General features: G+C 37.9%; 1 protein-coding gene across 1 annotated transcript in view; it reads left to right on the top strand.

Moving 5' to 3' along the window:
- The window catches only part of LOC142334180 (dipeptidyl peptidase 4-like), a 399,200-nt gene that overhangs the window by 292,205 nt on the left and 93,231 nt on the right, over window positions 1–13,764 (top strand). The window contains exon 8 of the mRNA XM_075381991.1: window positions 2,667–2,824. Coding sequence (XP_075238106.1) covers window positions 2,667–2,824 — 158 coding nt within the window. The remainder of the gene's footprint in view (window positions 1–2,666; window positions 2,825–13,764) is intronic.

Below are 13,764 nucleotides of genomic sequence, written 5' to 3'. Positions count from 1 at the left end.
ATATTAAAATTATATTAATTTAACTTTAAATTACATTTTGGTTGTGCTTAGTGATATCATAATCTGAAAAATTAACTGGGATTCAGCATTTTTAACTCTGATAATCTCTGTGAACCACTCTAAAGTGACTTTAGCCACTGATGTTTTATTCTTATTACACACCTTTTAATTTCTGGAATTCTTCTTTCTGAGATACTCCTGCTGATAAAGAGCCATCAAATTATATAAGAAAATACAGTTTTCCATCAACAAGGACTCACTAAACATACATAATTAATAACGTTGTTTTATTTTTTGTTTCATAAATTATAATTATTCACTAGGTTCAGTATTCATTCAATATGATGAACTAGAATTTCCACTAAGAATAATGCACACATTGACATTTTGGCAAGAAGCCAAAATTTATGTTTAGGAATGCTTCACTCTACAATTTAAAAAAAATAAATTCTTAATCTTTCCATCACTCTGCTTTCCTAAATCCTCTTCTATAAATATTCATCTATGAAATATACTTATTCTGATGCCATCCCTACCTTAAAAGTTTTTAGATATTAGTTCAATGCTTCATAATTTACTTTAGTAGCTAAAGTAAAATTTTTAAAACATTTGTAATGTGAGGAGTATTTTGTTACTGACATAATTCTCAGAAATAGCGAAAAATTATTATACGTCTTAGTTAAATTTCACATTAATCTTCCACATAGTCACCATCCATTTTAAGGTAGGGCTTTTTAAAACTATGGTAAATAGTATTACTTCAAATTTTGATTGGCCACCATTATTTAATGGATCAATTTTTTGACCTCCAGTTCAACCATTTTTTTTGTTGCCTTTGAACTGACTTTAAAAAAAAATGTGCCTTACCTTTAACATTTTTTCGCATCCTTCCACTTAAACCCCACAAAAAAGGGAGATTGGTTATTCAATAAAAATTAGTTGTAATGGACTAGTAAGATAAAAGAAAAATTAAGTTTTTACATCTTCAACCGTTAAAACATTAAGGGGTGTTAAAGCAACTTCTAGAACACAGTATGTAAGAAATATAAAATTGGTATTTTATTAGTGCAAAAACATAACCATTCTACATTGATTATGTTTAGCTGCTAGTGATAATCAATAAATAGTTGCAACTCAAATGGGTTGCAGAGAGTCTTATAATTATATCTTTTAATAATTATATCTTTTGTCATCTACCCAAAGACTGAATCAGAAACACACATGTCTCATGAAAATCAAATGAAAACAAAAAAGGAACAAATTCATATTAAAGAAAATTGATTTCTGTCAAAATATACTTCATCCAAATGTGCACAACAATAAAGTATAATCTTGAAGATTTCAATGGTGGACAAAATAGGCCATTTAAATTTAAATTTTCTAAAAAAATCAAAGTGATTTTGTTCTAGAAGGCTCCAGTTGCACTGAAAAATTATCTAATTTGAAAAAATTATATAAGCAGTTATATCTGATAAAAAAAGCAAATTTGATTTTGAAAAATGGTGATTTAACAACAGAAAAGTTTTTTTTTCCTATTGAACTATTTTAGGTAAACATATCTTCATATCTTTGAAATTAATTCTAATTTTACTTTTTTTAATGTTGTTTTCTGAAATTGTATTGTTTATTTTTATAGATAAACAAAATAATTGCAAATTTAATAAAAAACTAATTTCTCAGTTTGATTTATTTATTAAAACATTAAATTTCGAATTATTTTTGTATTATTTGTTATTTTTTTATCCCTCATGATCTATAATTTTTCATTTATTAGAAACTGAATTTAAATTTATTTAACCAATTCTATATTCATTTTATTCTATTTCTTTATTTTTATTTATTTTTTTAATGGCATTGAATGGTCTTTTTAGTTCAGATGAGAATTTGATATACCACACAATTATTATGATTAGTGATTATTGTTCCTGTTCATAGATGGCTGGCTGTTTATTATTTGAGTAAAAGCAACTTTATTGCAAAATTTACATTTAATCAGGTCAATGAAAAATCACTGTTCACTGATATGAAACCATTAGGGAAAATACTCGTCTTCAAATATTTTCTCAGAAGGGACTTTTTCTTTCATATATGGGTATCCAAGAGTAAAATATTCTTTCTTACCAATCCCCCCATTTTTCTTAAATCTGATCTTTCCTTAACTACTTTTAATTTTGTAGATATAGATGCCGAGGCTATTAATACCTGTATAGAAAGAGCATCTTTTCATCTGGATGGTGGAGGGATGTCTGTGGTCTTATATGAGGACTCTGTTTCTTGTAAAGTGGTTGCATAACAACCCTAAAAGCTGAGATACTGCATAAAATCTGTTTCCTTAATTCATTCTAAAATACCAAAAATTACAAATTTCAATTTAAATTATGTTTCATATCTTGATTTATATCTTTGATTTAGTTAACATATCTTGAATACAAATTTTATAGATGTAAATAGGCAAGGTATAGTACAATCTATAGCCTATAGCCTACTGCAATAGGCAAAGTATAGATGGTAGGGGGTTTAGGTAATTTACATCAGTCAAAAAGAAAAAATACCATTCAGTGATTTGACCATGACTCAATAAAGTAAGCTTGTAAAAAGTGTTTTAAAAGTAGCCCAAATCATTTATGTTTGTTATATGCTAATACTGTTTACTTTTGTTTTTACAGAAGAGTTGATAAAGTCAAGTACGGCAATATGGTTTTCAAATGATGCACAATTATTACTTTATGCATCATTTAATGACTCAATGGTGGGTCAGATTAAATATCCTGTCTATGGACCAAAGACTTTATATCCTACAGTAAATACAATACGATATCCTAAAGTAAGTAATAATTTTTATTATTTTTTTTTTTTGTGTTATACGGGCATCGACTTCTAAGGTCATTAGCCGATGTCACATTCTTTAAAAGCAGATCAAATCACCATCAGTATGTCATAAGTAAGGGTTAAAGAGCCCTTACATTTTATTTAAAACACTAAAAAAAAAAAAAACACAAAACATTTAGGCACACACATATATTAATACTAAGAACACTTATAAGGTGTAAAGGGCCCTGATATTAAAAGTTAAAAAATAAATAAAATACAAAATTATAAATAAATGAACAAAAGCAGCCTTGCAATACCATACCAACATTTTCTTATCCTCCCTTATATTATTTTTAAGCACTCCCAGGGAACTGGCAACGCCATTAAGCATTACATCAGTCGCCGCAGGATGCCGTGGCAGTTGATTACTTCCATATAAATTCTTCTGTAGGATTAACCCATCAGGATTTCCCCCCCCCCACATCATAGAAGCAATTTTACCAACTCTTCAGGACGGCCAAAGAACCCCTCGGTGAGAAGGTTGCCCTTCCGGGTCCTAACCTACCTACCTCCAGGCTTGCCTTGCGCATACCCTTTGCCTCGCGCACTCCTTCAAACCTTGAGGATCCCCCATGCTATCATCGGATACACCTCGACTTCCCAACTCTTGCATGCAAGTAAGCCCGGGCGCCCTAGGCAACAGGGCTACCTCCCTGCCTTATACATGCCACACTTCAAGACTCTTTTTTAAAAGGCTTTTTTTATATATTATTATACACAAAATTAAACTACATCCCTTAGTGATTCCTTAACAAAAATTTACTTATAGACTTGTTAATAGTCCACTGGCGTGCAGATCCGCAACTATTTTTCCTTCGTTTCTGTTTTACAAATCGCAGCAATACTATTTTTTAGACCGAAACTCTTTCTGACGTCTTCATATATGTTACTCCCTTCCATTAGAGCTTGACTGTTAGTGCTATATTACAAAGACCACACATTGGTCTTTCTTCGCCTGTTAACAAGTACGAATTTCTTATTCACATGTGACCGATTCTATGTCTGGTTACCGCCACTTGTTCTCGGCGAGTCAGCATCACGTCGGTCTTAGACAATTTTTATCATCTGCCACTCGTACAGGAATTATATTCATGTTATCACAGACTGTCGACTTTCTGGCAGCTTCGTCTGCGCTTTCATTCCCTGCAATACCAGTATGCCCTGCAGTCCATACAAATATACATCACTGTCGTCGTTGATTTAAGTCGTACAAAATTGACAGCATGTTTGCAATAAGGACATCCTTAATGTTCTTGTTCCGAATTCCAGTAAGTGCACTTAGAGAGTCAGAATATATTACCACTCTCTCTTCGCAGTAGTATTCCGAGTAGCGAAGAGCTTGTGTACAGCAATAAGTTCTGCCGTATAAACACCGGCCATATCTGGCAGTTTCCAAAAATGGGCTTCACCATTTACATATATGGAGCATCCAACACCGTGTTCGGTTTTAGAACCGTCAGTATAAATTGTAATGTATTCTTCCTAACTACTGACGGTTGATAAAAATTCCTGTTGGATGATTACTGCTGGCGTCTTTTTAATTTCTTCACAAGAGAGATCCAGACTTGTGTATACCGCTGCTAAAAGCCATGGCGGTATTTCTCTTCTAGAAATTGATAATGTCTCAGGTAAAGTAACTTTATATTTTCTTCTCAATTCGTGATACCTTTTTCCGGCTGATCTGGAATATGTAATACGATGTTCATATAAAGCAGCCAAAGGATGATTGTTGAAAGTTTTATTATTTATATAGATAGGAAAGGCTATAGATAGGAAAGGATATTTACCGCATATCTTAGCAGTAAAATATCTCTTCTGTAATGTAGTGGCATTATTCTAGATTGTAGTGGCTTCCGATATTAGACTAGTCGCCGGACTTGTACGGAATTTGGCACATCTTAATCCGCTGTTATGTTTTACGTCTAACATTCGTAAATGCGACTTTCTAGCAGATGAATATACCATACATCCGTAGTCAAGCTTCGATTGAAACAATTCTTTATACAGCCTTAGCAGTATTTTTTTTTATCTGAGCCCCAATGGATGTTGGATAAACATTTAATAATGTTGAGGGTTTTTTTGCATCTATCACTCAAGTTCCATATATGTAATCTCCATGTAAGGGATTTATCTAGTAACAGACCTAAAAATCGCACATTATCCTTGTATTCTATTGGATCGTCAACGATGGTCAAAATATGACTTCGGTGAGGGAGTCTCTTCCTACAGAAGTATACACACCACGTTTTCTCTAGCGAAAATTTGAATCCATTGTTCATCGCTCGCTGCAATTTGTACTTCACCACAGCTGTAGTGTTACTGGCATACACAATTGCCTGATCATCAAGATAGACACTTTTCCTGATTACTGCTGGAATGGCTAATATTAGTTTATTGATGGGGATCGTGAATCAGTGACCGCTCAACGGCGAGCCTTGTGTATGCCATTTCCAATCTTTTTCTGACGAATATTCTTTGTTGACTCGAACTTGGAAAGTACGATCATTCATATTGTTACCGAGTAAAACTGTCAGATTGCCACGAATTCATGTATTTGATTCATTCATTCATGTGTATTCATTCATGTATTTGAAGCATTATTCCACGTTACCAGGTCATATCGAATGCATTCCGCAGATCAAAGAAGATTCCGACACAATGTTTTCTTGTAATAAAGCTGTTATATATGATGTTCTCTAAGTTGATCATTTGATAAGTAGTAGAGTGGTATTGTCGAAACCTGCTTGATGTGAGGATAACAGATTTTCTTTTTTCTAAAATCCAAACGAGTAGATTATTTAATATTTTTTCAAATATTTTTCTCATAGCGAACGTCAAATAAATAGTACGGTAAATATTGGGATCTGTCAAATTTTTATTTTTATTTGACAATGGAACAATATATGCAATTTTCCACTGCTGCGAGTACATTCCATCCCGCCATATATGATTATATATTTCTAACAATTTCGTTTTGCAGTTGTGTTCAGCTGCCTGATCATATAATAATGAATTTCATCCGGACTAGTAGCTGTGTTGCCGGCTTTCTCCCACGCTTGCACAAGTTATTCGATTTTAAAAGGTATATTATACGAATAATTTATTCCAGTTCTGAAATTTAGTAGACCCTCAAGTTCTGTTTTATATATTCTAAAATATTCATCGTAATTAGCCGTCTTGCTGGTTTCGAAATGATTGGCTAGTAGCTCTGTAATTTCGCTTGGAGTATCTTTAACGTCATCTTCAAATTGAAAGCAAGTAATGGGAACAAAGCTTGCACACCCACAAATCGCCCTCAATTTCTTCCAAACGTCTGATACAATTGTATTTCTGTCAATGGATGACACATTTGCTGCCAGAATCGTTTTGTAGAATCTATCATAAGTTTTTTGCATACGTCTTGTACTTTTTAAGGGCAATTAGATTTTCTAGTGTTGGACGTTTCTTAAAAGCGTTATATTCTTTTTTCTCTCTTTTAATAGCTTCACTTATTTCATCGTTCTACTACGGAACGGGTCACTTCTTGAGTTTCCCGGATGTTTTGGGAATATAACTTGATGCCGAATCAAGTATGGCATTAGTTACACCGTCGACATCGGTTTCGAAAACTCCAGTTGTTTCAGGGAGTATCGTTCTAGGTGTGAAGTTTGTCCAATCTGCCTTATCAAACAGTCATCATTTGGAGATGGAATATATTTTCCTTGTAACGTCAGTTACAATTTGCACCGAAAATGAACGCTTCCATGTAGATCCTCTAAAACATGGAAAATGTACCTCGGTGCTATCCATCCACTTATAAGTGGTAAATCCGTACAGGACGTCGATCCATCTCTGGCAATGAAAATGTTCCTGAACCATCATTTAAGATAATGAAATCAGAAATCAGCTGGAACTTTTCCAATTCTCTTCCACGGGGATCTACTTGATACGACCCTCAATGAGAATTATGTGCATTGAAATCACCCACCACTAGTGTGGGTGGGGAAGCTGGGAAATTAATCGAGCTATATCACCCTCCTTCCAATAAAAATTCGGCAAGTATATGCTGCAAATAGTGATCTGAAGCGAACGCTTCATTCTGATTGCGAATGCTTGTAGATTTAGATCAACAGCTTTGGTGGTAGCTGTAGTCGATGTTAATATGGCTACACAACCTCTAACTCTTATATTTGGCGATTGACCTCGCCGAAACATATCGTATCTTCGTAATTGGAAATTTCCATTTTGGCAGAAATGTGTTTCTTGTAGGCATATACAAATTTGGTCTACATCATATACCAAGCGTTGGAGCACATGGATGTTTGACAAACATCCATTGATGTGTCATTGAATTATCTAGCTAATTTTTTAAATTGTTAATCGCTTGGTTTGCCTTTCGACCATCCTTTTTTCCTCTTCTTTTCAATTTGTCGAACAGCTTTGTGTTCAATTAAACATCGCCCACATAGCTCCCGACACCCGAATCAGACACTATCGAAGCCGCGGACGACGAATCGGCGCTTGGTTTGGTTTAGGCGCAGATTATGAACTGGTTACCTGAGAGACCTCCGACACAGGAGCCGCATTAGTCACCGCCTCAGGCAGGGAAGAAACTTGCCACCTCGTTGCAGGAGGCTTGAGAGCTTTCGTAGAAGACTGCGAAGCAGTCACCCAATATTTCACACAAAGAAACGTGGAACTCTACTTGTCATCTGACTTCTGATCAAGAGCACCTTTGTTCTTCGTCAAGATTTCATCAGGAGGGTCTATTGTTATCTATGGCTTTATGATTTCTCTACGACTGAAAGACTTCATTTTGTTTTCTATTATCCTTTCAATCATACTAGCCAAAGTGGGCGCAAGTTTGCCAAGAAACTGGTTTTCATCGACAGCAGCTGGAGCGGGAACAGGAACAGCAGCTGCAGCCTGAGCATAAGTTTTTGCTGCACTAAGTCTGCGGGCGTTTACAATTTTCTTTTCCTCAAGATAAGTGACTTTCTGCAGGGTTTTGACTTCCTTTTCTTTTTCTTTTTAAACAGGACAGTTTCTGGATCTGCACAAGTGCTGTCCTCTACAGTTTACATATGAAAGAGGATCCTTACATGGCTCTGTTCATGAACCTCTTCATCACACACGCATATATGCGGTCTCTCGCATCGAACAACCGCATGGCCAAAAGGTTGGCACTTGAAGCAGCGCATTGTTTGTGGCATAAAACCCCTTTCATCTAATCTATGGATTCCTGCACGTATTTTCTTCGGCAGGGTTGTTCTATTACAAATGAGGATATGAGAAGCAGAAGATAGAACTTCGACGTTTCTTCTCATGTTCAACCTACGACACTCTATCACTCCTTGTGATGTCTATTCCTCCACTGTCTCCGGCTATGTACAATTCAGCAGATCCCGACAGACCACAACACCCTTTGATGTTTTGTGTGTGCTGTGCAGATCGACGACTGCAACTTCGCCGATATTCTTCATTCCTAGGATCTTCTGCGACTGTGTACCATTGGTTGTTTCAACATAAAGATCATTGTATGTTTTCCTGATCTCTTTAACAGGTCCTCCAGCATTTACTTATTTCTCAAACAATAAGGAAAGGACTTACTCTCAAAGAATTTCTATCAGCTCCCATATAATTACCAGGTATTTAGGCTTGGGTACATCTTGAATAGAGTTTTTTGTAAACTCTTGACCTCCTTTTCCATTCTTGTATCAAAGTTCTTTCTCCGTTTTCCTTACGTGAAACGGCTGATTCTAAACGAGGGTGTTTCGTGAACACTCTTCCACGTTTGATGTTTGTTCAGGTTGCATATTTTATCCCTTCTGTAGCAAGGCTAGCAGCCTGGGTACACCCCCACTCAAGGCTACCAACCCTGGAGGTCTGTTCCAGTACTCCGGTGAAACCGGTATATGTCTATGGATGCAGTCTCTGCACTGACTCCAGACCTCTACACACCGAAGTTTTCAGGGGTGTCATGCGCCGGCATACATGGGCACCTTTACTACATGCTTGCCATCATGGGGGTCATGTGGACAGCAGAAGGGCCTCCGTTACACCTGCAATCACTTCGAACCTGGCCGCCACATCGCCAGATCTAAAGGTGGTGTGAATCCATTTCCTTAATCATTTCAGTTTTCCATATCTGCAGGTGGCCAAAAATCCTGTCCTTTTATTACGGCCTGTAGGTGGAATTAGGCCGAAGAAAATTCCATCTCCGGGGGAACAAACTTGGAGCCCTGTTAGCCAGCATTATGAATAGTACATATACACAGCTGTTTCCGCCCTGGAGTTGGAACGTATATGTTATGTTCCGGACGTGAAGAATATCTACATCAAGGCATTATTATTATTATTATTGTTATTTTCTTTAGCCTGAGGTTGAAAATATAATTTCAAAGTGCTACATTACAGTAGTGCAGAATCATGCTGTTAATGGATTTAATTTTCATGTCCTAGTAACCCCTCTTTTTATGACAAACGTAATTAATCGACTGCATACATCCAATCTCTAAAAACAGTCTCAAAGCAGTCTTTCTAGTTTCTTTTTACAGGTGATCCTGCAACTTCCATGATCCTCTGAGCAATTACGAAAGGACTAATTTTAGAAAAATCTCCTTCTTTCTTCTTTATCACCAGATACTTTCAAATTCGTCCACAGCTCTTAGGTCAAAAATTAGTTCCATCTCAACCAGGCTCCACAAACAGGAACAGGGATGGACACTCTCCGTCCACACTCCAGCCGGTGTCAGAAAAAGCAGATTACGGTCATGCCTCCAGTCACGCAACCAGCGTCAGCGTGCTTGGGGGGAACAGCGGCTTACACCTCCTAACTGGGTTCCAAATCAAATATCCACAAATTAACCTTTGATTCCACATACACATGCCAATTAACACATTGACACTTCAACATACGATGACAATCACAAATAAAGATAATTAATTATATATATATATATATATATATATAAAAGACAAGTAAATTATTTTATTATTAATCATGGCCCTTTGGTAGGATATTGATATAATTTAATTACATAATAATTTCCACTTACCAATTTTTTTTTATTTATTATTATTTCCGAGCGCTTTCGGATATTAATCCATCATCAGAAACATTTATGTGTTATGGATTATAATTATTTCCTTCACAAATTAATATATTAAATGAATTTTGAATTTTTTAAAACAAAAATTATAAATATAACAATTGATCGTCAAAAGGTAAAAATAATGTCGACGTTATCCGTCATGTCAGTATGATGCTCTCAATTGTTATAACAATTGAGAGCTTCATAAAATACATTTAATATTTTAATTTTTGAAGGAAATAATTATAATCCATAACATAAAAGTTCCTGATGATGAATTAATATCTGAAATCGCTCGGACATAATAATAAAAATAGTTGATAAGTGGAAATTATTATACAATTAATATAACAAGTAACAAACTATAAGTGAGAAAAACAAGGATTATAATTAACACTATACTGTCACACGTAATCAATTGACGTTGTGATACCGTTTGGTAACCATCTCCTGCTTCTCGTGACCTGCGCACTGTAAATAGGCGCGCAGGACTCCAGATATTTGTAACGAGTTCTCCTATTCCAGCGCTCTTCTCATAATGTCTGCCGTGCTATTGAGCGCTACGTCATGTGTATCTCTATTCTCAATTTCCCTAGTATTTTCTGTAGATCACTTAGTGATCCTTAGGGATCGCTCCAAGGGTTCCAATGATTATCGACATTATCTGGGTCTTCATGTTCCCCATCCTGCTAACGTTGATTTTTAGATCTCAGTATTTCAGTTTCTTCTCCGCATACTTTTGCGTAATATTCACGTCATTTGGCACCGAGACATCTATCAGCAGCGCTGTTCTTCCAACATGATCTTTGAGTATAATGTCAGGCCTTTTCGCATTTATTTATCGGTCGGTGTGGACTAGTATATCATACGCAATCGTGTTTGAGACCATACGCTGCGGTTTATGCTGGTACCATTTTTCCGCATTTAGCGGGATGCAGTGGATGAAGACATAAATTCTATTGTGCCTCTGCAGATATTCGTATTTTTCCAGTTGCCAGCATCCCGATAAGACATGGTCGATGATATGACACCAAGGTACATAAACTCAGCTAAATATAAAGACTGTGTAATCAACCGAGTTAGAGTTCATAATTACTTAGGAGTTTTGTTTAATGAAAAGTTTCTGATTAGCAACCACATTATGCAAGTAGCGGCGGACGCCGTCTCGGTGATATACAAACTTAGGAGAATTGCCCGGAAAGACTATGGGTGTCGGGCTGTCAAATATACATGGTGTACCAAGGTGTCTTCGAAAGCGTGACCTCTTACGTGGCGCCCGTTTGGGCGCATAGGTTGGATATGAATAGAACACTTCTTCAAAATTTAAGGAGTGCCCAGCGCAGAGCCTTAATTGTATGCACTGGGGTTTTGAAACAACCTCCTACGAGGCTACTACCGTATTAGGAAAGGCTTTCTCAATCGATTTAGTGGGGAAAGTTCGGGCAGCCATGTGGAGATTGCGAAGAAGCCGGGAGGCCGAGGTTTTGGAATCCGATTTCGAGCCGAGCCAGAACCGGAGCGGAACGGTGATTACAATGCACCGGATCTAAATTTCGTTCTGTTGCAGATCTCCTGCCTGCGGAAGAGGCTGCAGAGCTGTGCCATGGAACCATGGCCTCTGGAATGGAACACCAAGACTAAGGGAAGATCTTCGTATTAGTTTATACAGGATTTGGAATGATGGTATGCCTGGAGCTCGTTTTTCAGGCAACGGGTGCCCGGGTGCTTACTAACCACGCTAACTTGAACCCATATCTATTTCGGTTCACCCTGACAGCTGATGAGCTGTGCGTCTGCGGGGAGGTCCAGTCAAATGAACCCCTGATGTTTGACTGTTCTGCTTTTGGGGGGGGACCAGAGACCGGGCCACCCTAGAAATTGAGGTCAAGCGGAAAATTGGCTATTCATAAGCGGCGAGTCAATGTGGCGAGAGCCGCATTGCTGGACCGTGTGGGAATTCCTAGATGCGGTTGCTTTGTTCAACCGGCATCCGTAGTTTGCTTACGGGAAAGAATCTTACCGCACTGCCGTGGGAAGCTAGCCATGAGTATGGCTGACCACCAGCCAATTATTATGGCTCCAAGCGCTATAAGATGGTGGACAGGTACTTGCTGGCATTCAGCGACCTAGGCGTGGCAGCGAATTTCTGCCTAGACGAAATAAACTCTATTATGGATGTCATATATATATTTAGTAGTTGACGGAGTGCGCCTACCCATTTTAGCAAATATATGACAAGTGAGCGATGGGGATACTTAAGCCGATGGTGTATGGCACCACGCTTAGTCCGTTCACGCTGTTAGGTAAGCTCTAGGAGCAATGTTAGGACACTGGTTGCTAAACTGTTCGAGGCTCAGTTGCCGTTTGTGGCACAGACATTCGGTCTTATCATTTAGGGTGACTGAATGGGCTGGTGGCGGGAGAAATGTCAAGCAAACCAATAACATGGTCGATTGTTTCGGGAAAGGCTCTGCACCAGTCTGCATCATCTGTCATCCTCTCTTGTTTTCATGATGTATTTCTCGTAATTTTTTGTTCTCAATGCCTAATCCTACGGCACCACTATCAGGACCTCGGTTTCAGTTTTCAACTGTCCTCTACGAAGCCATGACACTGTGAAATGTGAGATCCTTATCCATACCTGGTGCTTGCATTCCGATGGCATACTGTCCATGCAAGTTATTTCGGCGCCATTCTTCTCTCAATATTTCCTGGAATACTTTCTTCATATCCATCTCCATCAGAATGTCTTCTTGTAATTCATGTACCTCTCCCAAATTTCTGGCGCACGTGTGGGCAATTCTCATGGCTTTGACACGACTTCTGCATACCTTGGTTTCCTTTCCATCCTGATCGCTTGTCAAAGTAGTTTGTCGTGCCGATTCATCAAGAGGAATTGCGCTAGCCTAACTATTGCATTTCTATATGTCGCTCCAATTTGCCACAATCATCTGCCCCCTTCTCTTCACAAGACGTGTGATCTATGAACGTCCACAAGCGGATGGACCATTCCAAACACTGTGAGAAACTTTCTCGCCCTACGATCCAATTCGTCCACCTCCGTGTCCTTCCGCCCCACGATGCCGAAACTGAACTTGAATAGGGGTGTGGCACGGTTGCCAATCACCGTTATTTTGTTTTTAAAAGTAAGGTTGCTTTTCAGAACGCTCCTAATTCTACTTACATATTCTTTGGTCTTCTTGTACTTGACATCCACATCTTTGATTCTACGATCCTCTTCCGTACTCAGGTATTTATATACCTCTCCGTGCTCCAACTGTCTTATGGCCATTATCGTCTCTTCATCCATTCTGGGCATTTCAACCGTGGTTCCTCTTCTGAGATCGACATTCGCACACTTATCAAGCCCGAATTCCATTCCAATGATATTGCTATATTCTTGGACGATTTGGATCAACCCATAGATTTCTTCCGGACATTTTGTAAGTAGCTTCAAGCCATCCATTAAAATAAGAGCGAAAAGGTGTTCCTTGTCTTTGTGCATTTCATATCCCAATAGAGTGCTCCTCAGACGATACGTGAGGAGTACTAACGCTAAGCAAAAAAGCAGATGTGACAATGTGTTGTTGTCTAGAAATATATCCCTCCGTCTGAAGATCGTTCTCGTTCTCGTGGTGCTTATTAATAGCCGTGTTCTCCATTGACTCATATTTTCTTGGCACAATCTGATGATCTTTGAATCGATCTTCAACATCTCCAAAACTCTCAGGATCCAGCCGTGAGGCACACTGTCGAAGGCTTTCTTGTAGTCAATCCAGGCCACTGCCAAGTTCTTTCTCTTCCCTCTAGCGTCATTGAT

The sequence above is a fragment of the Lycorma delicatula genome, chromosome 1 (genome assembly GCF_047948215.1).
Source record: "Lycorma delicatula isolate Av1 chromosome 1, ASM4794821v1, whole genome shotgun sequence".
Classification (NCBI taxonomy): domain Eukaryota; kingdom Metazoa; phylum Arthropoda; class Insecta; order Hemiptera; family Fulgoridae; genus Lycorma; species Lycorma delicatula.
Note: the sequence above shows the minus strand (reverse complement) of the source record. Positions and strands in the feature narration are given on the sequence as shown.